This window comes from Drosophila mojavensis, unplaced genomic scaffold, assembly GCF_018153725.1.
Source record: "Drosophila mojavensis isolate 15081-1352.22 unplaced genomic scaffold, ASM1815372v1 contig_49, whole genome shotgun sequence".
Lineage (NCBI taxonomy): Eukaryota > Metazoa > Arthropoda > Insecta > Diptera > Drosophilidae > Drosophila > Drosophila mojavensis.
In genome coordinates, this window is record NW_025318872.1 from 960357 (window position 1) to 988027 (window position 27671).

Sequence of the window (27671 nt, forward strand, 5' to 3'; positions counted from 1 at the left end):
TTAAATGAAATATGCTGAATTGAAAGTTAAAATATATTGCAAACAAAATATAATTAAAGCTTCTTTCGTTCAATATAAATACAGCCAAGAATCCATAAGTTGGTTTGGATCTTAGCGTGACATATACAATATATATTAATATAATATATCTTATACACATATGCACATATATATGAAATCCTTAACCCAACAAGACTTCCATTATCTACGATATCATCCACATAATGTGATTCAATGCAATTGGATACAAGCCATAAAGTTGAAACACCTTACAATTGCTTTCCGGCCAAGCCTCAATTTCGCAGAATCGTTTATGCTGCACCGCTGGCTAGCTGGCCGGGCACCGAGTGGGTGGGGTTGGGTGGTATCTGGCTGTTATTCTCTGACTGGTGGCTGGCCATGTGCCTGGGCTGGTTGTCTAATGGGCTCGCTTATTGCCTCTACCAGAACATTGAAATGCAAAAATAAATGCGCAGCGATAAAATGCAAAAACAATAAGAAACAGCAAGACAAACAGACACTCAGACAGTCTGGCGGCGAGCAAGGACATGGCGAAAGGAGCAAGGAGCAAGGAGCAAGGAACAAGAAGAGGATGGAGGCAGGAGGAAGGCGCAACAGCAGCGACAACTTCATTACGCGTGATTTAAGGACAATTGTAGCCGACACCTAGCAGAGCCAACTTTTTGGCCAGAATTGCGCCGAGTTGTAGGTGTTGGCGGGCAGGAGCAGAAAAGGGGCAGAGGTGCAGAGGGTGCCAGAGGGGGAGCGGGTGGCTTTTGCCGGAAGTTTGCCGCTGACAAAATGCGCGTCACAAGCCGCTTGACACGCCCACACACACACACACACACACATTTACGCCCACCTCGTCCGTTTGCCGCTTTCGGTGCGTTTTATTTATTTAAACGCATTTGTGTAAATTATCATTTTAAATTGCTGCCAGAAAGCAGCCTTGGCAGAGGCAACGGCAGAGGCAGAGGCAGAGGTGGAGGTGGGAGCAGTGGGGCTCGGCTGACATTCAAAGTAATATATAAATAAATGAACGTTGCTTATACGCAACAGAGCAGAGCTTGTCTGACTTCCTGTGAGTTCTGGCAAAATTGTTCAACTCCTGCCGGCGCCCCTCCTGCTGCTGCCGCCCTCCTGCTGCCGCCCCAGCTTCATTTGACTTACTTTACAATGACATTTGCAATGTAATTTAATGAGTCACAATCTTGTTCTCCAAACTGACTGACACTTCCTACAGGGCTTAGTGACGAGCAGCCACGCCCACGACCCACTTGGCCATCCACCTGCCACAGATTGATGTTTGGGTTTGGCAAACTTTAAATGGAATTAACAGAAGAAGAAAAAAAAAAGGTTACAAATAACTCGGTCATAATGATAATGCGAGAGCCCCAAGGGTTTTTGGCTAACTGCTCACTCACTCTCCCACCCCCCGCTCTCACAATGTCCCTTTCTGTCTCTCTTTCTTCACACTTTTGTGCTGACCATGTCTTTATTATGAGTTTTTTCTCAAGTTAATTTGTGGGTGCACGCCACTCGGGCCACTGGGGAGCCGCTGGACTGCCCCACATGTGCCGCGGCGCTGCGTTGCAAATTTTTGCGCACGAACGCTGACCACAAAGTGGGCCAAAGCCAAAGTGGTGTCGTGGTGGTGCCAAGTGCAGGGCAGCTAACACGGCCTGGTCCTGAATGCCAAGTAAGACGACTGGCTAACAGAGTCGTCGGCAAGTAAATCACTTGAGCAGCACCAGCAGCAGGAGAAGCCGCAGCAGCAGTCGCCGCGCTGCCATTTTGATTTAGCCAAAGACTCAAAAGGTAACTAACAAAGGCAGCATCCGTCCAACATTCCCCTCCTGCTCGCTCTCTCCCATGGACATGGCCCAGAACACGGGCAAGTGAAATATTTTTTGCTTGGACCGCACAATTTTTCTTACTTTTGCTCGGACCGAAAGCGTTTTGAAAAATTGGCTGCTACTTTTCGGGTTGCCGTCATGTCACGTCACGTCGGGGCGTCAAGGTGAGCTCTTAGCCAAAACTTTTTCTTTTCTCTATCATAGAGAGAGAGATAGAGAGAGGGGGGGGCACAGCATAATGATGATGTCACCACAGAGCAGAGTTACAGCGCGTAATGATGACGAACTGGGCTGCCGGTCGAGAAATTGTAATGGCCTGGATTTATTTAAGTATCTGACGTTCGCCGATTGACGAACGCAGCTGCACAGAGTCGATGGCAATGGAGCTGTTGCCCGATGCCAAGTATTTGCAATCTGTGTACTAAGCGCGGCCCAAACTTTGGCGCTGGCTTAATGAGCTTTTAATAAAAGTCAAGCTGCAACTTGTGCCATGTCCTGATCACACGCGCACGCATAAGGGGCTGAGTGGTGGTGATGATGGTGGTGGTGGCGTTGGCGATGGCGGGGGCGTGGCACGAGCTGCTGTGCATTTGAGCGCAAAACTTATTTCTGTCACGGAAATTAAATTTGCTCGCTCCGGGCCCGAGTGAAGGCCTCCATGAACGCTCTTTGCCTAAATCATGCCCGACAGCTAACCAAAAAAAAAAAAAAAGAAGAAAATAAAATAATAAGAAGAAGAAGTATAAGAAAGGACGGGCATGGCCAAAAACAACGCCCGTAAAACTTCTCACAACTTCACAATGCTTTCGCCCCGTTGTTGGCCTCCGCTGCTAAGGCGACAATTATACGCTTTTAATCTCTTTTGAACGTCGCAAACGTGCTCAAAATTCTCAAAATCTTTGCGCCCGCCCAAGTGCGAACTTTGCTGCTGATAGCTGGGCTTCCACTTCCCGAAAAACCAAGCAGGGATGGGCGTCATAGGCGAGCGGTGAGCGCCGTGTTGGTGTCGGTGTTGGTGTGGGTGTTGGGAAACACGCCTACAAATCTATCGGAAAATCTGTTAAAAACAAGTTGACAAACGTAAACGTTTACCCAACTGCCTACTGCCAATAAATAATGAAAGAGTTGGACGTTTTTCCAATATCCTAAAGCTTGAAATTATGCATTACGGATGTATTTAGAATAGGTATGCCAAGTAGTCGACTGGGAGATACCCTAACTTGGGTGAGTGAGGAAGAAAGTAAAGTTTGGCTTATAGAAGAGGGTATTGGAAGAGATATTGAAAAAGATATTAGAAGAGATATTGTTAGAAGTGTTGGTTAAATGCTGAAGCAGCAGAATATCGTATATGTTGTCGTCGATGAAGTGTACTTTACTCTCTTACTTAGTTTATATGAGATTTGTGTATAGATATTTGTATATATTCTAATTATCGAAAATGAAATATAATTGAGAATGAATTAGTTTTATACTGCAACAGATATATCTTATATGTAGCATATAGAATATATTTGAGCCGATAGTGCTCGATTATCTTGGAGTATTACAAGACGAGGAAGCTGGCCTTGAGCTTTCGAATTTGCTTCTTTTTCTATATAAAAACATAGATCTGAATAGAGTAGGTCTTCGATATACTAGTTATGGAAGTAAAAAGTTTGCTTTGCCAAGCAAAGTTAAAATTATTCTCTTAAGATAAATATCTTAATATATACATATATATCTTAAGAGTTTCACCCATATTCCACACTTTGACTTGGATTGATATTTTATCAAAAAATCCATTATATACTTCTTACCTAAACATATTCATTAAGCTTCAACATCAACATAGCCCACTTACCATACGTCACATATGCCGAGCAGGCCTGGCGAGCACGTCGCCTATTGCTGCCATCCATACATATAAATGAAATGTATTTGAGCCGGAACTAAAGCTTACAACTCAATTCGCGTTAACTTTGGCAAATCTGGCAGCAATTTTTAATGCTAGACACGGGCTGCAGCTGCTGCGGTTGTCGGCTGTAAAAGAGTGAGTGAGAGAGAGAGAGAGAGTGAGAGAGAGAGAGAGAGAGGAGAGAGAGACAAGGGCCAGGCTCAACAATTGTGTTGACAGCCGCGGCAATGCGATGCAGCCAACAAACAAACCGCGTAACAAGGCCGCAACAAAACAGGCGAGCGCACAACAATGCCAACTGAAGGGACTTAGGTAGGGGAGCCGGACGGGGGCGGGTTCAGTGCAAGTGGCCAAAGCGAAAATCAGGCAACAAAAATCCACCACAACAATCAGGCAGCAAAGCACGCAGGCGGCGGCAACTGTAATGACAATCGACAACAATTACAATCAAAAAAGCTCAGCAAAATGCAAAATGAAGGCATCGACCCAGGACTCGGCCAGGAGCAGAACGTCCAACCAGTCAACCACTCGGCCCAGGACCATAATTACCTTTCGGGCAGGGTGCAGGGCGTCCTACGGCCAGGACAATAGAGGGGAGAAGCGAGAGCAACAGCAAGGGCAACATCAACGGCAACGGCAACGGCAACGACAGCGGCTGCCACAACATTGTAATTTTGATGTGTTGGCCACAGAGGTGATGCGGGAGGGGGAGGCGGAGCAACAATGGAGCTAACTCCAACCCGGCCGCAGTGCTGGCGCTGTGCGAGGTCAATAGCTAAAATATTCGCTACATGACAGGTCAGGAAAGTTGATTGCCTCATTTATTTTTCAATTACAACATTTATCCCGTCAGCAGCAACAGCAGCAGCTACAGCAACAGCATCAACAACAAGCAACAACAATGGCTCTACATCAATTTGGTGCAAATAAAAAGCAATGCGAGACTAATTAAAAAATTCAATGAATAAATGAGAAATCACAAAACCCATTAGTCGAATGCCAAATGACAAGACGCCAATAAAAAAACACCAACAACAACAGCAACAACAATGATAATGATCATGGCAATCATAATGAGCAACGAAATCAAATGACCCGCAATGAGAATAACAAAGATAATGATACCACTTTCGACAACAACAACAAGAACGATAATGAAATACCTCCAACAAGAGCACAAAAGGCCACTTAATTGTCAGGTAGAGAGTAAAAATATTTAATTAGCCAACTAATAATAAAGTTGCCAGCACAGCGAAGAAATTTCCCAATTTCAAAATCATTGAAAGTCACTCATATTTAAATTTATATTATAAATTTAAATATATATGTTATTTATATATTATATATTTAAATATATATATATTTTATTTTTTTATTTTTTTATTTATTTATTATTATTATTTATTTTATTTTTTTTTTTTTTTGTACGGAAATTAAATTTAATCAGTTAACTCGATTTGTATTGTGTAATCTTCTAATGTGTTGCGTCTAGTTAAGGTATTTAATTAATTTTTATGCCAACTAATTGATATCATTTAAGGCTAACACGCATATTTATGGCATGGCCCCTGCATTGCATACGAATGAACAAGAAATTTTCTATTTTATTTATATATGTGAAATTTGAATACCCTAATGTAAATTTCAATAAATATAAATATATATAAAATAATATATATATAGAATATGCGATTAAAATAAATAAATAAAAATATTGAAATTTAAAGTTAAGAACTGTAAAGAATTTTTTTCTGATAATTTACGATTTATGCCTTAAATTAAATTATATTATTATTATTTGATTTCACAAATAATATCTCTAGAAACACCCTTTTGTATATATGTTAGATTTGAGCTAATACATACAGCAGCCTCGAGGCGCTGAAACAGCATAGGCAACTTTCGAATTGTTTCTTGGCCATGGGAAGGCAAAGCGTAATTATATTGAGCCACAGCTAATTCATAATTTTATATTATTATCACACAAAATGTGCCCTGAAATATATATGAAATTATTTTCTATATTGAATTTAATACTTTTAAAATCGATTCGATTTATAAATCTTCATATGAACCAAAATGATTGTACGAGTAATTTTTTATAAAAACATGTATATGAATAAAAATAACCTTTCTTCGATATTAACAATTCAACTACATTTCAATAAAATATTAAGTATATGACCCGTTGTCCATACTTCGACTATGTAGAATTTATTTAACATATTTTAATCACAGCCAATATATGTAACTAATGCTGTAATTATTGATTACGGATTCTACGTCATCTTTAAAATAAATCAACTTTTTGTTACATACATATGTACATTCAGCTAAGTAACAAGCAAGTTAAAAATCATAGTTGCTCCACTTCAACAGAGCATAAAGCAGAAGGCATGCAACTGCATTTCAGTATTAATATTTTTCTTGCCATGACAGCTACAACAAAAAGTTGATGTGTCTGTGGTGCTCCATGAGTGAATGCATAAAAGAATACATGAATTTTATTTCATTTCATTGCGACAATGATTAAAATATAATTAGTTTGCACACAATTTAATTGATACAATTATGTTTTTATATAATTAACTATGGCATTTATTGAGATGATTTTTTCAATCAAAAGGAGAAGAAGGTAGAAGAAAATCAATTGTTGCGCATTTCAGCGAACATCCATCAATAATGTTAAATACCCAGCTGCGTAATAGAAGAGAGAGGGAAATTATTGATTAATAGAAGAAAATTTGGAGAAACTTAACTAGCTCACTGAAGAAACAAATTTTCTCGAAATTAAAAAAAAAAAAAAACCTTTAAAATTTTAGTTAAAAATATCATAGGACTACAGGATATCTTTAGTTCGATCAGCGACTATCTCATTTTTTGCTGCTCGACTACAGAACACTGAGAGAATTTTAAATGCGAATAAATATTTCGCGTGACGGAAAATGAGATAAAATAATAATATTAATTGCTGCTCGTTGTTAAATAGCAAAGACAATGTCCGGAAGCAATTATTTGAGTAATTGAACGAGTAAGCCGTAGAAATAAATTAATTAATCGAATTTGTGCACGGATATTAAACAGGTGCAAGATAAGGAAGCCAGCGAACTATACAGCTAAAAGGAGAAAAAAATGGATAAGTGCTGCAGCGCTTCATTCTCAATAGTTTAATAATTAAAATGCCGTAAATATTCAATGGAAATAATCAATCTTAATAGAGAAGAGAGTTTAGTCTGACAAATGAGCAAATTGACTGCGTATTTGATCTATACATAGCTAAAGGTTACAATAGCTCAAAGTTTTCTAACTGTTAAAGCAGTGAGTGAGAGAGAGTTGAGAATTTCCAGCCAGTTTACTGGAGGTTACACTTGGTATGAAAAGTATGCAAACGGAATGTGAAAGTTCAGCAATTAACTGGGAAATACAGCACAGTTTGCGCAGGTTGTAAAATCTATTCAGAGTGAATACAAAAACATATCAATTTCTGCTTTTCTAAATACTGTATTAATATTTAAACAATAGCTAGAATTCTCTTACAATAAAATGTCGAAAATTGTATTTGTAATTGACTCAAAGTAAAACAAAAGAAGAGAAATTATTTGCATATTTAAGCCGTTTGCTAATTGAGTTCATTTCAGTTCAAACGTCTGAGCCATGTACGAAAATTCCACGAATTTTTAGCCAAAATCTTGACACATATCAGCGGCCCATCAATTTACTTTCGATATATAGAAAACCTGTGCTGCGACTGACAGCTCGCCTGTTGGCTGGCGGGTCGAGCGGGGCGGGTGGGTTAAAACAATTAGCTATCTGTCTCAACAACTTAGTTCTGGACAGTTCACGGTGCGTAGGGCTACGGAGGAGGAGCAAGAGGAGAAGTAGTAGCAGAAGCCGGTCGAGGCGCTGTCCATATAACCCAGCATATCTATGCCTAAATGCTAATATCAATGTCTGACAGTTGGCTTTCAGTTCGAGTTGCGCTATCGCTGCGCTGTCGCTGCTGCTGCCACTGCCACAGTCGCTGCTTATCCGGGACCGGCTTAACTGTCATGCAACTAGAATCGGAAGGGGCCCAGAGTCTATCTATGAGCTGGCTGTTAAATGGTGAGCGAGAGCTCTAGCGCGATAGAAGTAAATGCGAATGCGAACGGCGAATGGCGAACGGCGAATAGGGAATGCGGATGCGGATGCGGATGCCATCGTTCGATAGGACTCGGGCCATATTAGTGTGGCGTCTTGCTCTTTTTCTTCTGGCTGGTTGACAGCCAAACCAGCCAAGCGCCAACAAAAAAACTGAAGTGAAAAATAAATAAAATAGAATGCTAAAAATTCAATTTGCAAAACGTTATCCGTGGGATTTACATAAAGCAGTCATTTTGAAGTTATACGCAGCCCGAATTGGGACATACTTCTTATACGTTTGCGTGTGTGTGTGTGTGTGTATGTGTGTATGTATGGGCGGCAGCTACAAGAGCGCAGTGTTACCCTCGTTGAGCTAAACCCACTGCCATGTCAATAACTTTGCTTGTATTAGTCATTTGAGCAAGGCAGCAATATTTCTCTCTCTCTCTCACTTTTTCTCTCCCTCTATCTGGCGCTCTCTATCGCTCTCTGCGTAATTCGAAATTTTTTACTGCGAATAGACGATTGAGTTTGGGTTGCAAATGGAAAGCCATCAAATTTATTGAAATCACTTGCTGCTGCTGTGGCTGCCGCTGCTGCTACTGGCTTGACGCGTCGTCCTTCATCCTTGCTCTCACTTGCGCGCTGCTGCACTTTAAGAGCCCGTGCCTTGTGTTGATGGCCTTGCCGCATCCTTTGCTTTCTGTAAACATCAAATCACAGACACTAAAACCCCAAATACACACGCACACGCAGACATACACGCATAAACATAAACGTAAACATAAACAGGCGCTGCGCCTGGCTATTGCCAAATGTCCTTCTTGGTCATACGAGCATTCGCCCATTCTTTCCACTCAGCCTCATTCCTCAATTCTAGCGGATGTGCTGTAAATTCTGTTCAATTTTCTAAAATGTTTTCCTTCGCATGGGCTTGGCTCGACTTGGCTTGGCTGTGCCGCGTCTTGCGCTGTCTCTCTGAAAAGAACTGATACACAAAATATCATAAATAAGAAATCCGATATAATTTGTGATGTAGGCTGTAAGAGAGAAGCCTCTGGGATTTTGCACATTGAATATATAATATATTTGACTGTAATATTAATTGGCTATATTAAAAAATTAATTAAGTATAGTATAGTATAGTATAGCATATAGTAAATTAGGTATCATATACGAGTATATATGCGTATGTATATAAATACATATATATTTTTTTTGTAGCTAGACTGTTTACATGAAGCACTTAATATCGATTTTGTAAATTTTGTTTTGTTGTTTCTGTTTATATTCACATTTCTATTATTATTTTGTCGTTAGGTTCGACCTAATTGTCAATTGCCATTTAAAAGTTAAAATCATTTTAAAATTGTCACGTAAGAAAAAAGATTTATCTTAATATTTATTTTGATTAACAATACCCATCGGAATTGTTTCATTAATCTAAACTTAAAAAAAAAACCGTTATATTTATATTTGCTTATAATATTTTAAAATTATTTGTATCATTAAATTAAATAATATAAAATATAATATTTGCTTAAAATTATGTTTAAAATATGATTATCCTTAAATTAAATGAATTCAAATTTAGTGCTCTAGTATATAATAGTTATATATATGTATACATATATATATACTCGCATATATATCAAAGCATTTAACCTTTTCAATGTTCTCAATTGAGTTCTCTCGTGTGCTACTTAAGACAATCTTGAAACCCTTTGACAAGGGTCGCACGTGCTCAAGATTTTGTGATTTATTTTTATTATTTAATTCAAAATAATCGATTAAATTGTCTTAAATTATTTTATGAATTTGAGGTTTTCGTGTATCTAAGTTTAAGTTATGTATGTGACCCGCATTTGCCTAGCAGTTTCTGAGGAAAACTCTTATATACTTTGGAAGTCAATTTCTCTCAACAAGCAGTAGGAGTTTTTTTTTTATTTATTTATTTTTCTACAAATTACAATAAAGTATTTGTTATATTTGTTGTGTATAATGTAATTATTGTACAATCAATTGAACAACCAGTGAGTCTTTGAGCACTTTGCTCTTCAGTCAGTCATTATTACAGCAAGTCAATCAATTAGCCAGATATTATAAAAGCTTATTCTGTCCATCAGCTAGCCACTCTGTCAATTAGTTAAGCGGTCTCTTGGCCAGCCATAATGTCAGTGGGTTATGACAGGCTGTCAGCTGGTCAGATCTTTTATCATATGAATTTTTATTACATTTTTTAAGCTACAGAATTTAATTCAAAATTTTATTGAAATATATATTATTTTTATATATGTATATTATAATTATATTTATATTGAAATATACATATATTAAATATATATTATAAACTTTAACGTTTTCTCTTTCTTCCATTTTCACAACTGTCTCTCTCTTTACGTTTTTTTTTTCACATATTATTTCGAATGTTATTTTTAGAGATTACAAAATGTTTGTTAAATATATATATACAAAATATTTTACACATAAATTCTCAAGCTGTGAAGATGGGTAAATACCTGCGTGTCACTTTCAATGTATATATATGTATATATATATAAATGTATGTATATGTATATGTAAACGGATATTTATTTTGTCGGCTTTAACCGCAGCAGCTGACTAAATCTCTTGCCGTTGTGCTAGTCGCTCGTCTCTGTCGCAGTTCATCTATCTCTGTCCACAGCTTACTATCTCTGTCTCAATCGTGACTGTCTCGTTACGTGTGTCCATTTGGCAAATGCCATCAGTGGAGACGTCCCTGGGACTGCGCCACATGTAAAGCGAGTTGAAGAATCAATAAACTTTCCAGTGGTTAGTAAAAATCTTCATGGCAAATATTTTGCAATGTTTACAATGTTTGCAGGTGGCACGCCTTAGCTGGTCTATTCGTCTTGCCGCCTGGCTCACCTGTTCGACTTCTGGCGTTTGCTTTTATCATTGCAATAAAAATTCAATCGCACACGTTACCACACCGGCCCGGCCCGGCCCCTCGTTGCGGCTGGGATACAATAGCAATGATAGTTATGTGGATACAACAAACTACAAGCAGCCGTAGGAGCCGTAACAAGGATAAACAGGCGTGGGTTGGTGCTGGGACTGCTGCTGGGTCTGCTACTGGGTCTACTGGGCTGCTGTCCCAGCACAGTGCTTAAATATTCACATATCGCAAATTCAATTGAACACAACGCACAGGACACACACACACACACACTCACAGGACACAGGACATTGCAGTTAAGCCAAGGCAATGTGGCCAGCGTCGTCGACATCCTACGCAATGGCAAGTATAAAATGGTGTTGACAACAACAATGGGAGTACCCACACATTCGGACAGGCAACCGCACACACACACACACACACACTCTCAAGGGGCGGGAGTTTGGTATGGCCACAAAACGTTACTTTTTATATGTTAAAAAGGATTTGCGGTTAAGCCGAATGGACAATTGGACGGACACTGTCTCGCACTGGTTGCATTCGACACAACCAGCCTCTGTGCGTGCGTGTGTGTGTGTGTGTGCGTCCCGACTGAGCCACAGGAGTTACAGGCTAGCAGATAACATCTGTACATATCCATGGATTGCGCTAAGGATTGGGCCGGCTAGCCGCTCAACTTGTTTGTGCTACTAATAGGGATCAACATTGGGCTGCCTCTTGAGACAGAGCCAAGGACCCAACACCAGCAGCAACAGCAGCAGCAGCATTAAATGACAGACAACTGGCAGCTGGCAGAGCAATCGCCCAGGTGTGTCCTTAGGTTTTTTTGTAAACAACAGGCTCGCCTTTTGGGGCCCAGCACTAATAAGCATTGATATTATATTGCAGATATTGCGTATACGCCACGTAGTACAGCAATTATTGAGTAAGCGAGAAATAATCGCATCAAAGTTAAATTAAATTAAAAGTTGCGCAGCATTGCGTAAATCACTTCCATTTACAGAACGCCCTGGTGTTGGCTCGGTGGTTGCGGGGTTCGGTGGTTGGTTGGCTGGTTGGGTGGTTGGGTGGTTGGTTTATGCGTAAGCGGCACATGTTGAAATTCACTTAAGCATTTTTCGAGCTGTGAGCTGCGTAAGAGGCTGAAATCAAAGGGAAGAAAACTTTTCGTAAATGTTGAGACAGCTAAAAAATTTGCAACGAACGTGTTGGTAAAACTGAAAATCGAAAGACGGTGAGATGGCGAGATGGAGAACAGATCGAGAGTGTGAGGGGGTCAGAGACTGAGGGCAGGGCAGGCAGCGAGGCTGTTTTACGTGCGAGACACTAATACGAGGACCAAAGTGATTTTCACGCAATGCAAATGTACCTGGTAGAATGTGAGCAGCGGGCGTTGGGTGGGTAAATTAATGGCTCTTAAGTTCATGTTTACAAGACGAATGAGCGCAGGAAGCAGCAGCAGCAGAAGTGGCAGGAGTAGTGGCAGCCAGAGCAGGAGCCGGCACAGAGTAACGCCTGTCATAGTAACGTGTGTGTTTGTGCAAGTGCAGAAACATGTGCACGACGCTCTCCTCTGCTGACTGATGAGCGTATGCAAATGTTAAGTTCACTTTGACGTAGTCTGATGACAGCCAGGCGAAGGCTCTGTTGAGGATTTGGCAGCGGCAGGACTCTAATACATGAACACACACTCTCTCTCTTCCCTCCCTCCCTCTCTCTCTCTCTCTCTCTCGCTATGCGTGTTTGTAGCGCCATCTACAGCTCGGAATTGGCAGCTGAACCTGAAGCTGTTGCTGACGCTGTCTCTGATGAGCGACTGTGTGACGCAGAGCCGATTAAAAGTTACCGCGACATCGTTACATCACAACGCATCACATCGCATCAGCTCAGGCACATAGCAGACAAGGACGCTTCCGGAAAAATACATTCAACTAAGCCTTTTGGTCGATTTGGAGAAGATTGGGCATTACGACAGCGTGTGCTAAAGAAGCTAGTACTGTAACGAAATTATGGATCTGCCTGATGATGATGATAATGTTATAATTGCCTATATATGGAGATTTTCTTTATTTTTTTTTAGCAAAGGTTAAAAATGAGTTCCAATTATAAAATAATTAGTATGCTTATATATAATAATATAATGCGATATGAAGTAAATATATATGATACAAAAATGATTAGAGGCTATGCTGAGCCGCCACATCTTACGTCATATCTTTAGAGTTACAGTTTAATAGTCGCTAACAATCTCACTTCAAGTCATTCATCTCACAGCTCTGGACTCTGATCCTTAAACTAGACTTTAGGATATTTGATTATTCATCTAGCTCTAAACTCTCTACAATAAAGTAACCGAATTCTAAGGCTGACACTCTGAAGTTTTGTATTGAAGCAAGTGCCTTTCAGCAGAAAAGTAAGTCGTTTTCGGAGTTCTGCCGAATAAAGCAAGCGACTTTCACAATTCTTTGAGGACTTTCTATAGATATCCTTGGGGAGTTCTGAGAGTTAAACGAAAAGTATGCCAAAGCATTTTGAAAGGATTTGTGCCTAAGCTAGTTCACTTGGCAAACAGTTGCCAGCCAGTTGCCTATTAAAAGTTGGCTTGTCATGACACATGTGCACAGACACAACACACAACTCACACACATAGGTATATGTACGTCTGCTTGAATGGCCTCCTCACCGAGAAACCTCTCAGGCCTCTCAAATTGACAAGTGCCATTAGAATGGCTGTAATAATTATATCACTAATGTGCACTCACTATTGTTGACTTGTGCTCTATCAATGCGCTGACTGCCACGCCCACAGGCTGTAACTTTTTGACAAGATTTAATAGCGACGGCACCCACTCACACTCACAGTTCCAGTTCCAGTTCACTCAAATTTATCGACGCACTGGGAATGTTATTATGACTAAATCAATAACAAATATTGACAGTCAAAGTCGAGTGAAGTTGGGCGCTCGAGGTTGGTCGGGTGAGCTCTTTAAAGCGCCACCTAGGGGCAGAGAACGTTTGACATTTAAATATAGCAACTCGCCAGTTAGGCATCTGCCTCAAGTACGCAGCGAATCAGACGCTAAAATCCCAATTCCATCCAATTTATATATATATATATATACATATACACTGTGCATATATATACATAAATGGTATATATATACCATTTGAGTGACTTCAATGGAGATGATGGGCAAACGGAGAGACAGAGTGAGGTGGACGGAGGGCGTGGCGCGACCATGACTGATGGCGACAGCGAAGGCATCGCTGCAGTTAGATAGACAAATACAATGGGATGGTAAATTGTTGGTGGGGGCTGTACATAACAAGCTCAATCAAAGACAAAACGAAAAGAAAAAAAAAAAATAAATAAAATAACATCAAATCAGCACACTCACTCACACACACAGACACACCCGTACACCCACACACACTCACGTACACTTAGCGAGTACGCCGGAATAGTCGTGGGGTGTGCGAAGGACACGCGATTGGATCTGTATTGATATAAATTGCTGGAGCGACTAACGCGAATTACAGAGCGCGAGTAGCGAAGGCCAAGAATGCGGCAGGAGCCGATGGGCGGCGGAGGCAGAGGCGCGGGCGAAAGGACCAAAAGGACCTGCGACAGCAACGCGCCATTCAGAGACCGAATTGCGAAATGCGAACGAGACGTCAGCAATCATGGTGAACAAATGAAAATAAAGAAATAATAAAATCAAGCAGCATATTGATTGATTATGCAGCATAAATAATGAATTTATATCTACAAAGCATATACACATATATATATATATATATATATATACATTGTAGCATGGCAGCAGCGACAGCTTAAGATTTGAGCAATCGCTGCAACATATGTGAGGCATTTGACAAAGGATTAGCTTTTGGCTGCAGCTTAGCTACAGGTGCCTCGGCATCGGCAGGACTTCGACCTGCTGCTCATTAGGTGCCACTTGGCAGCTTCTAAATTGTAACGTAATGCAAGTAAACAATCTGATTTCCAGCTGCCTTAACGCAATGATTAATTGCTCTATATATATTGAGTGTGTGTGTGCGTGTGTGTGTGTGTGTGTGCAATTGGGGGTAGGCATGGCGTGGCATGCGGCATGGCGTCTCTTTTATTTATTTGCAACGCAATGAATTCACATGCCTCGCAACAAAGGGCAGCGCCTGCTTCCTTTGTTTGATCTTTCAACAAGCTCTATTGACTTTAATATTCAGCATGCGACAGAAATGTATATTGATTCGGAATCCAGAGTCGCTTGAACACTTTAGTTACGCTTGAAAAGCATACAAGTGTTATATATGTATATTTTTCTATTTCATTTGTTTTGCAGGAAGACGAATTTGCTGCAATATAAAATCATTTATTGTTATGGATATGTATATAAATATTATATATATTATATTTTGGTCTATATTATTTTTTTTTTTTTTTTTTTTTTTTTTTTGGTTAAAAAAATACTTGTATCATAGTATAGCGTAACTGCTGTGAGATTTGTATTAAAACTTTATAACCATTGTATGAAACAAGGTTTTTTTATCTTCAAATAAAGTAGTGCTTCTATTATTGGTTTAATTAAATATTAATTTTTGATAAATATCAATATTCTTTTTTCTTTTTTCAATTAAACAAATATTATATATATTTTTAATTAAACAAAATTCGGTCTATATGATGTTTTAAAAAATTAATACGTTTCTTAAAAAATAACATATTTTTGCAAGAATTTTTAATAGGAATTTTTTCATTTAAAGTTATATATATATTTTTTAAATTTATTAATTAAAATTTTGATTAAAATAAATCGTATGTGTTAATATTTTAGGCATAAATATAGCTCTTATATTTATTCATTTTTATTTTACATTATAATTAGTATTAATTTTTAGTATAAATTTATTTATTTTGTTATTATTTTTTTGTAGTTAAAATAAAATTATATAAAATTAGTTGAAAATTTGTATTTAAAATATAACATTTTAAAAATTAGATTTGTTTAAAGCTTAAAATAATTTTTTTTATTTATATATATTTATTTATTTATGTACTTTTTTGTATAACTTTAATTCGATTTTTTTAAGTTCCTTATTGTTTGTTTCATATGACATATTTATGTATATATAATTTTTTTTCAGGCCTACCCTGCTTATTTATATTTCAAACTTTTTCTAATTCCGAAATACACTTGTATAGTTGTCTAATTACCATGTTTGACTCGATTCACTTGATGCGCCTAAGTGTATTTAATATTTGACTTGTCTGCAGCTAAGAGTTTTCCTTCCGTTTAGTTAAGTTTAAATTTATGTGTACCAGCTCAACGATTTATATTTAATTAAATAAGCAGATATGTGTGCGTGCGCGAGCGGGTATATGTGTGTGTGTGTGTGTGTGTGTGTGTGTGTGTTCTTAAATGTGTTGTCATCTAAATAGGATATGCGATAAGTTATGCTAAACTCGAAGAGACTGCAGACGTTCAAGTGCCTTGAGTCGTAATTTATGCATTATTTTCCACTTAAATACGCCCAGCAGAGACAACTCTTGTTGTTGTTGTTGCTGTTGATTCCAGCTGCCGCTGCTGCTGCTGTGGCCTGCTTTATTGTTATTTGTCAGCCACAAAATTCGAGCACAGCCAGAAAATTGCATTGCCAAACCCAAAAGACATGCAATGGATGTTGCGTTAGAGGTTTGTTTCTGCAACTTGATTAAGTGCTGCCTAATCGAAAATGCATGAGTTATTTGCATAATTGATTAGGCCTGGAAACAAGCCAAAAAAAAAAAAAAATAAATAAAAAATAAAAATAAAATAAAAATAAACATATACCCAATATATGTATGTATAAAGTGTTGCAATTGGGCAAATTAAATGAAAAGCACGTTAAACCAGCCACAGATGCAGACACTGAGAATGTGAGTGCGTGTGGGAAAAATTGGCCAACGCTTTGCCTTGACTAAGCTGATGAGAGCAGGCAGCAAAACAAAATATATATACATATATATTTATATGTCTGTGTGTGTGTGTGTGTGTGTAATTTTGTGGAATGTGGCAAAATTGCTGGGCAAATGTTGAGCTGTTTGGCATTGCGTTGCGTTTGCCTGATTCGTTTCCCCATGGACTGCAGCTTGGCTTGGAAAATTAAATACCAATTTTTGGCCAGCTGCCGCGTCTGCTGTGTTATTGTTGTTTGCTACACAGCTGGCGCTGTAGTAGCTGCCAGTGCTGCTGCTGCTGCTGCTGCTGCTGCTGTTGCAACAATTCAAATAACATTTCAACTTTACACAGCAGCCAAGCTAGCGAGCAGACAATGTGGCAGCAACAGCAGCAGCAGCTGGAGTAGCAGCCGCAGCAGGAGTAGCAGCAGAAGAAGTGGCAGTAGAACGACGACGGTATTTATTTATTTGTATTTGAGCGCGCAGCTCAATTACGTTTAACGCTTTTGACGTTTTACAACATGGCCTGACCAGGACAAACACACATACACACACACACACAATACAGTGGGGGCATGCCATCGCTGATTGCGGACAGCTGAGGAGCAACCCGAAAAAAAACGTATACGAAAAAAAAAAGTGGGCAACTGGGAAGCTGGATAACTGGCGAGAGATACAGCCAAAAACGGGGGCCATGGCCAATGCCAGAGTGCAAAAGCAAAATGAAACGCTTGGCCAAGCGATGCGCAACGAAATTGTTGGAATTTCAACCTTGTTTCTGGGTGTATTTGGTTGCGCTTAATTGGTTCTGTCAGCGGCAGCAGCAGCAGCACCGGCAGCAACAGCAGCAACAGCAGCAACAGCGGCAGCAACGGCGGCTGCGGCAGATTAAAAAAGTTCTCCTAAAACAACATTAGCAGAGCGGAGCGGCGGGCAGGCGAAACGAGCAGCGGAATTTAAAGTATGTGTCTGTACGCGCGTTGGCCAAACAATTTGCTTAGTTATTGATATGAGAGGGACGGCGCGACGCTGCGAAAGGGGATGGGAGGGGGGGCAGTTGGACATAGCTGCAAAATCCTTGCCATCCCGTGAGCCACTTCATTTCCGGGCTTCCGTTTGTAATAATGAGAGTTTGCAGTAATCTCGCGAAATGTACAATCAGTAGACCAATACGCCAGAATGAGGGGCGGGGCGGCGGCAGGAGGTTGAACTGTGTGTGTCGGGCGTCTAAATTGCCAGGCACGTGAACAATGTGCCATTTTCGATTTTGCTGGATTGGGTTTGCAAGTATTTGCCGTTCAGTGTTTAGCTTTCCTTTTCACCGAGAGTCCTTCGGCAGCCAATGTCCTGGCAAGTGCGCTCAAACGTGGCTAAAAGAGTCACGTACACGGCAAGGCTGTCCAAGCAGCTCAGGCAGCCCAGGCAGCTCCAGCGAGCTCAGCTGCCACAAGCTCGTCCTGCCTCCTGCGTCTTGCGTCCTGTGCCCGATGTCCTGTTGCGTGCTCCATTCTACGCTTTACAGTTTTGCACTCAATTGCTTATGAAATTAATAGGATATGTCAGTGTTTAGTATTGACCGGAAGTAATACAATTGATAAGGATTATATATATCTCCCTCTCTCTCTCTGTCTCTCTCTCTCTCTTTCCCTCTAACTCTGCGCGTGTGTGTGTGTGCGTTCGTGCTTACTGAGCAAAGCAACGACATTGATTGCCCAACTGGGCGTATGAGTGATATGGACAGCAGCTCAAGGCGCTGTATAATTGCAGAGTGGGCAATGAACACGCCACATGCCACACAATACATAACACACACCAACGCACACACACACATACGATACGCAATAGAATATATAATGCAAGCGCCAGCGGGCACTACCTCTCACACTCTCTCACTCACTACGCCCACCAGCTTAAGCTGCATTTGGATATGGACTAATTATTCGCTAATTACGCACATGAATATTTATGCACTCACGTTGGCTTAAGAGTTGCAATATGCATTATTCGAGAACCGAAACGGATATAGCAAAGCTGCAGAAAATCGAGTTATAAAGTTTTTATTCATATCATTTATTTAAAACGATTGAGTTAGGAAAGAAATGATATGGTATGGTATGATATGATATTGTTTCTGCGCTCAAAAGTAAAAAGGATAATATTTATTTTGCTGAATCCTTAAAGATCAACAGGATCTTTTTCGTAAAACAAATTTATTAGACACATTTAAAACAAACAAACAAAAATATATATATATAAAAATTTTAAAATTAATAAATAATATTCTTAAATATTTTGTTATATTAAAAAAAGTGGTTTAAAAGTACTTAATAAAAAAATTATAATTAATAAATTTTTTAAATGCAAAATGCTTTTATTTGTATGTTAGGTACTCCAACAATTAATATTCCTTAAAAATATTCTATAATTCCCATTAGTTGAATTTCACATACATATATAATAATAATCAAATACAAAATTACTAATAATTTGCATACATTTGAAAAATAATATACAAATATTCCTCAACTCAACAAATTATTTGAGCTTTACTCAGAAATTTACATTTGATGTAAATTTACATTAGTTTTTATGCATTGGTTCCATCATCTGAGTCCATCTCTATATTGTGTGTGCATTGAATTTGCATGTTTGTGTGTGTGTGGGTGGGTGGCGATTCACAATTAATAATTCAGAGCTCTCATTATGTTGGCTGGCTACCTGACTGCTGTTTTTATTTAAATAATTTAATTGCTTTTCGATTTGTTTACAAGCTGAAAATGCAAATTGCGCCTAGGCCGCGGGGCAGTCAATTGACTGCGATTTAAAACCAACCCACCGTTAATTCGCCGGGGCAAATATGTGAGCGTGTGTGTGTGTGCACTGTTTGTGTATGTGTGTGTTTGTGTCACGATAATAAAATTAAAAGCTGCATCGATGGTAAATAAATAATGCGATTGAATGCTTTAACAGCGCGCACTGCAATTGCATTAAAGCAGCTTCTGCAGCAGCAGCAGTAGCAACCGGAAGGAGCAGCAGGAGTAGCAGTATCACCCGCTATCAAAGCTCCGGCCAAAGCAGTGAAATCCTTTGGCTAAAACTGTATTTACATTTGCAATCAAGTCCCGTGCGACTGCCCAGTGGCTGCTTACATAACCACATTAGCCAAGTGCCTGGCCCAAATCCAATAGTCAACAGGACCCGAAGAGCTCGGGGGCCCAGCTCGAGAGTCAAAGCAGCGTGGCCAATTCAATTTGTTTGTCTCACTATCGGAGAGAGCCCGCACATCCGCTCGATAGCTCGGTGTTGGGTTAACTAAATCTTTGGCTATTCCCCAGCTGCACTTGCAGCACCGCCAACAAAAATAAAAATGAAAAAAAAAAGTATATATATAACTGAAATGCGGAAATTATTATTGGTTTTTGGAGCAGCTAGTCCGAAGATCCCAGCGGTAAACTCTCAGCGGCGCAATGATGAACCAAGCCAAAAACTTTGCCGGACTCATATAGCAGTAAGGCGAGCGAGAAAGAGTGGAGAGGGAGCTGCGGTAGCAGAGGGCAAGCAGAGGCAGACACAGCAAAAGCCTTGGCCCATTGTCTCCGTGCAGGAGTCGATCCATAAAACTTTCCTCATGAACTTAATGCCGGGCGGACTACTGCTTGCCTCAGCTGCTTCGACTGCCTCGGCTGCATTATGCGTAAGGTTGTTGTAGCTGTAGCTCGGGCCAACCGAAGTTGCTTCCTGCCCCAGGGACAAACACGCAGCCACATGAGCAACAACAACAACAACAACAACAGGGATCTGAGCAGCATTCAGCTGCTGCTGCTGCTGACTTTGAGCATTATTCTTAAATCCGATTCAATTAAAATGCAACCAACTTGCATATGCAATGCAATTTAATTAACGTCGCTGGGGGATTACCCCCAGCAGCCGAGCAGCCGAGCAGCTGAGCAGCTGAGCGCCGCAGTGCAGTCCAGTTTTCAGCAGCTGCCCGCAGTCGGACCCAGGTCAGACTCAAAAAGCATATAAATATCCAGTGAGGCGTGTGTGCATGGCAGCATATCCTTCATATCCTTCACTTCATTATGCAACAATTATGCACAGCAAAGCATGCGTTTAATCTTTTGCCCCAGCCGCACATACTTACACACACGCAGAGACTCATGCATATGCCAGAGCAGCGTTTGTTGCTCTGCCTCTCGCCCACCCACTCTCTCTCTCTCTCTTTCTCTCTCTCTCCTCTCTTTCCCTTTCTGTGTATGCGTGTGCATCTCATATTGCATTTTCTGTGCGATTTAATACCCATTTAAATGTAAATTTGTATACGAAATTATCTACGTGAAGAAATCTTCAGCTTTTAATAACATTTACTTGTAACAAACGTAGCTATATACATATATGTATGTACACACATACATACATATATATTTGTTTATATCACGCATGTGCCTCAATTTGTTCATGTAAGCCTGCACACATATATTTATTTATTTACCTTCATTTTTCTGTTCTTTTCTGCTCCACTTATGTTACGTTTGAAAATATTGTTCAGTAATTGGAGAGCTCAACTTCTGCGAGAACTCTTCAAATTAGCTGCTTTTGCTGAAGCTGAAGTCAACCAGCAGGTGCTATCACAAATAAGCTGGATCAACAAAAACAATGAGTAGAAATTTTGCTGGATAATTTATGCCAGAACTGTTTTCATATTCCTATATGAAAGTAAATTGGCCACAATTGGGAGGTATGCAGTAAAAGTGAAGGCAGTCGCCTCCATCTTACGTCTCACCTGTCTGATATGAAACAGACAATAGAAATGTTAGCAATGCGTTGATCAGAGATCAAATAAAATACATATCTTAACATTTCAAACTATCCCAACTTGCACTTGCTTAAAAAAAAGACACAACATTCTTACCGGATCGTTTCATTTCATTGTCAGTTCAATATTGAAATAATAATAATAATAATAATAATAATAATAAATAATAATAATGTTTCGACAACACGAGTGAAAACAATATTTCATCAACAGCCAGGTATACATTGGAAAACCAAACAATATACCCATTTCACTTAGTAAATGAGTATAGGGATTCCATAGCATGTTCTTCTATGTATATTACACGGTATTCCTGTTGTTTCATCAAACAGTTGATGAATTACATATACATGTATTCATATATTTAACTACATAATAAATGGTAATTTGGATTTTCAGTATACAAAAAAACAGGAGTTTTCTAGAGAAATACCCATTTATAACATCTTGGTATCAACAATAAGTTGTAGGTATATAGATATTAAAAGTTTTTATGTTATATTTAAAGTTTTTATGAATTATTTTTACTGAACTAAATATATGCCAGTTTAAAGGTCTTCTATACAAGTTTTAACTCTGAGAAATAATCTACAACTAAAGACACAACCTTAGCATTGATTTTAGTATATGATTTTAGCCTATATAAATCAGTTATCGTTAGCTGTAATTAGAGTTTTAGTTGCATGGAATATATATGTTATATCATCCATAATCCATATAGTTTTTCCAATTGACAATCGAAATTGTTCAGTTTAACTGAATCATAGGAGCTATAGGAGCTGCTATAAGCAGTCATCTATATATTATATTACTCTCTCGCACATATACTGCCCTATCATGTGCTCGTACAGGGCATACAGTTGAATGACATTGCAAAGTATAAAATAAATATTATTATTATTATTATTTAATAACGCTCGCCGTGCATTGCCTCGACACATGCTTTAATTGCACAGTCGTCGCAAATATTTACTTAAGGAAAATATTGTATGAAAATAAAATAAAATCTGATTACCTTATCAGACGGTGGCAAAAATACAAATTGATCCCACGCCCGATTCAAGCATGAAATTTTTAACATAGCCCAGCTGCAAGAGGAAGGCTGAAAAGGAGTTCATAAAATTGATTAACTCGGCATAATTAAAGCAATGCCTGAGATGTTAAAATGTGAGAGTTTATTAGTAATGTAAATAAATAAAATATAAGACATTTATCTATATACATTTATGTAGCTGAAAAACTAATCAAATTCCTGGGCAATATGGTCTATAAAATGTTTGCAAAACTTTTTTTTTTTTTTCTTTTTTGATTTTCGTGCTGCTGTGAAATGTTTTTATGAAATCGTCAACAGCTTTATTTGTTTTCAATGGCAATATTTTTGCAGCGAGCTCTGTTTTTGTGTTGTTGCACACACACATAGATAGATACACACAGATACATGGCTACTATTTTGGGCAGTGTCTGGCTTTTTATTAGTTGAGGCAGCTTGCGTTGAATTGATTTGTTGTTATCGCATTGTTGCGGCCAGTTGGATAGATGGATGGATAGATGGATGGATGGACGGCTCGGATGGCTCGGATGGCTTGGATGGCTTGGTTGGTTGAATGGCAAATTGGAACTTGAAGCATGGCCGTGTCGAGTGGGTGTTCTGGTCATGGCGTGAGCCATCAAAATTGAAAATAAAAAGCAACATCTGCGCTGTCAACAAATAAATCAGCAGACAATTTCATTATTTGACAGTAAACGCGATAAACTGTGCCGAAATCCACCAAATGGAGACAACGTGACCCATGTAATAGACGACGCTAAATAAACAGCTGTGACCCATGCTCTCTAGCTTTCTGGGCTACTAGTCACGCCTCCCCCAAGCAACAACAACAGCAATGCCAACAACAACGAACAATGGCAAATCTGTAGAGTTGTCGCCTGTTGACTGCGCCGAGATTTTGGCTGGCAAGTTTTTCTGAAACTTGGCCCTGGCACTTACAATTAGCAGCTTCCTCTCGACTTGCTTTATTAATTGAGCTGCAAAAGTTGCGCCCGAACGCGCTACCATAAACGTAACCCTAACCTAGGCACACACACACACACATACACTACTCAACCCACACCCACACACAAACACTCGCACACCTAGACTTGAGTAGAAGAGGCGCAGCAGTCTCAGGCCGCAGGTCGCCACCAGAAACAAAGTATGGAAATGTGGGTGTGCATATGTGGGTGTGTGCGTGTGAGTGTGTAGGTGTGTTGCGTGTGCACAAAAGTTGCTCCTGAAAAGCAACGTTGCGGGTGGCTGGGCGTAACCGCAGCAAATGAAAGCAGCGGCTGGCTGGGATTGTAGCCACAGCACAAGTAGTCAGCATAGGCAAAGGCCAGAGGCATCAAAGCGTGGGTGCAGAGGGGAGGGGCAAGGGGCTGGAGCTGGAGCTGGAGCTGTAGCTGGGGCAGCGCATAGTTGAAATGCTCGAATAAAATTTCATTAAATACACCAACATACTCACAGACAAGTGCACGCAATTATGGTAAGACAGTTAAGTTTTTGATTGTGGGAATCACGCATGAGTACGCACACCAGCATACACACACACACACACACACACATACAGAGAGAGTGAGAGAGCAGCACACATGCACGCACTTTCATAGTTTTTCCACAACAAATTCTGGAAACTCAACTCGTGCCAAGTGGCAGAAGGACGCAAATTTTCATTCGTTGTGGGTTTTAGTTTTAACAATTGCCTCAATTTATGTCTCAAAGTTTTCTGGCACAACTTCTTCTGCCAGGCATTGTTCCGCACACACTGGCACACACATGGGTAGGTAGGCGTGGCCTCGTAGTCAACTACGCGTGTAATAAATTTCAATGCCTTGTCGTTTAATTAATGATAACAAATGGGGTGGAGTTGGCAACGAGAGCCCAACCCAAACACCGGCAGCTACTCTATATGTCGTTTCAGTTACAAACAAATAGACACACACACATATACACACACATGCACACATGCACACACGCACACAAATACAGTCGTGCGTTGGCGTTAATTCAATTTAACAAATATTGACATATGCTAATTCATATAAATGTTTGCCAAGCCCCGACATCGTCTAAGACTCGTTGCCGCCTGCCACGCATAATTGATTGTAAAAATGGCAATGAGCCGAATTAAAGCGCAATTATTTGCAGCTGGCTGGCATTAAGCGATGTCAGTTAGCATAGCACTTAACCAGGATTCAGTGTCGGTTAACTTCACACACACACACACGCATGTATGTGTGTGTGCGTGTTTCGCACATTAATCAAATTTCTCATTACGACTGGCCCAACAATATTTGCTTGTCAATGGGCTTTTGTTTAATCATAAATCGAACCGAAATGTATAAATAATCGATCCATTATTAACAGAAATATTAACGAAAATATACGATTTCAATTAACCAACAAATCGCTATCGGACGAAATGTGAGCTCCAGCTGTTTCAACAGCATCGATAGAAGCAAATTTCTTTGTTTAATGTAATAAATAATAGGGGCAACAAAAAGAAATTAATAAAACAATTGTGGTTTAGTTTCAGTTAATAATTTGATAAATATGAGCCTTGTTTAATGTAATAAATTAATATAAGCTCAACAAAAATAACAAAACAAAGGTGTAGCTAAATTGCAGTTAATGTAATAAATTATTTAAGAGCAACAATTAATTACAAATATATTTCGATGTTTCAGTAAATAATATGATAAATACATTGATAATTTCCAGCTGCTTTTACATATATCTATCTATCTATCTTTTATGAGTCTAAACAAAAACTCTTCCTGAATTCTGTTTATATATTATATATCAATTTATTTTCTTTATTATATGGGAAATCTATTCAGTTATGACATGTTTGATGAAGGTGCCCGTATAATAAATTAATAATTAAAAAAAAAAAAAAAGATTGGTTCGAGCTATATAGTCAGGCAAACAGCTAAAACCTCTCAAGGTATTGCAGTCAAAGGATCTGCTGGACCTTGCATTAGAAAAAGGAGTAAATAGATCCAGCCTCAAGAGCTATTAAAATCGATATACCATATACCATATAACTCTTTTATTCCCTAATCCTCGCTTATATTCCAGGTATTTTCTTTTCATATTATTCGTAGCAACATTCATATATAAATAAAATATATATATATTAAATATACATATACATATTTATAATATATTTTATTAGTGTATATCTAAATCAGCTATTATAATTTTAAAATTTCAATGTTATTAATTATTAATTAAATACTCTAAATTAATTAAAATTATTTTAATTAATTAAATTTCATAAAAAAAGTGGAATGCCCACTTTTTTCTGAAATATTTGTAGATTTGATGCCCACTTTCTTTTATGAAATATTAATACTTGTTTATAAAATATTATATATAGGATAGCTTCCTTCACAAAGTACACTTTAAACGTATGCACATACACAATCTCATTTATGAAAGGTGTCATTTAAAGCACTCATGTGGCAAGAGCGTCTAATCAAATCCACTCTAATTTTCCAGCTTGTTTTAAGGCTCAGAGAGTGGAAAATTCCAAGCAGCAGCAGCAGTTCACATATCATGCCCGCATAACGAGCTCAGCTCGTAGTTAGAGCTGGCTATATGGAGTACAGTCCGATCTAAGCCGTAAGCAGGCATTGCAACCATTCGGGAATTTGTCGCTTTTGTGGGGCGTGTTGTAGCCAGATTTAAGCCCACTTACAATTACTGTGACCCGATTGCAGATGATGCAGCTCACTTACAGGCACAGTCTGTGGCTTTCAACTGCGCTCCAGCTACTTGCCATTGACGGCAATGATGTTGATGCTCTTAGTGCATTGTATGGGGGTATATATATGTATCTGCATTTGTGTGTGTGTGTGTGTGTACGTGTGCGTGTGAGGGGGGCGGCCGAAAATCTAACAATAATTTGGACCGAACTCTCGAGCACAATCAATGTCTATACAATCTGGGTGCGCTCTATTCATCCAGCACTGTGCTCCACGGCAGTCCACAATCCACATCGTCCTTGTCGTTGTCGTTGTCGTTCTCATTGACAGCATCTGAAGTTGATGGCCGGCACATAATGGCAGACTAATGACAATAATCGCCTCGCTTTTTGCCAGGCGACACACCAACACACCCACACACACACACACACACACACACACAGAGAGAGTGTAAGGGCGCCTAAGCATTTGGTAAATTTATGGCCAAGGGCAATGGCAGCCTCAACGAAGGCGTTGGCTACGACAGAGGCCAGCCGGTTAAGTCTGGCTGCGGGGCGAGCACACACACACACGCACACACACATGCGCGCACACACACAGCAGGACATTCGATTTAGAAATGAGTCGTGCGTCGTTGAGCGCCTTTATGAAAAATATGTTAAATTATTGAGCCATAAAGCAAAGGCCTCAAATGAGAATTTACTAAGAGAGAGCGATAGAGATAGAACAAGAGAGAGATCGAGTGAAATATAAACTTCCAGTTCGAGAGATTGAAGGTCGTGTGCCTGGCTGCCAAGTACTTTATTAAATTCTCAAATCAACTGTGCGACGTCTCGTGCGTTTCGTGTTCATGTTTTGCATGTCATACATACGTGTGCTCTGGGGCGCTTTTGGGCGGCAAGGGGCGTGGCAACGGCAGCGGATATGCGGCGTGCGCACCATTATTGCACCATTAAATTTGTAAGTCAAGCATTTTAATATTTGGGCCAAACAATGCAAACGAAGCTACCAACAAAAACTACAAACAAGAAGAAGCTGAAGAAGAGGAAGAAAAAAGCAACTGCGTTGTCCTTGTTGTTGTCGCTGCTTTGCTCCACAATGCACGCGATTCGGCCTTCCAGTGCCCTCCCCCTCGGGCCCGCCCCTGCGACCAGGGGCGCCCTAACCGACCAAAGCAGCAACGAGGAGGCAGCAGCAGCAGCAGCAGCAGCAACAGCAGCAGCAGCAGCAACAGCAGCAGCGACAAAGATATGCAATTTCGCATATGTACTTATATCCTAGCGACATGAAAAGGATCAATTGTGGCAAAACGAATTGCATACGAATGCGCTGCCGTGCATGAGCTGAGGACTCCAAGG

At 39.6% G+C, this 27671-nt stretch overlaps 1 protein-coding gene across 1 annotated transcript in view; it reads right to left on the reverse strand.

The window, feature by feature from the left end:
* Positions 1-8758: 8758 nt before the first annotated feature.
* Positions 8759-27671, reverse strand: part of LOC26528363 (granzyme F) — a 67082-nt gene continuing 48169 nt past the window's right edge. Inside the window, exon 4 of the mRNA XM_032728792.2 lies at positions 8759-8860. Coding sequence (XP_032584683.1) covers positions 8774-8860 — 87 coding nt within the window. The 3' untranslated portion in view covers positions 8759-8773. The remainder of the gene's footprint in view (positions 8861-27671) is intronic.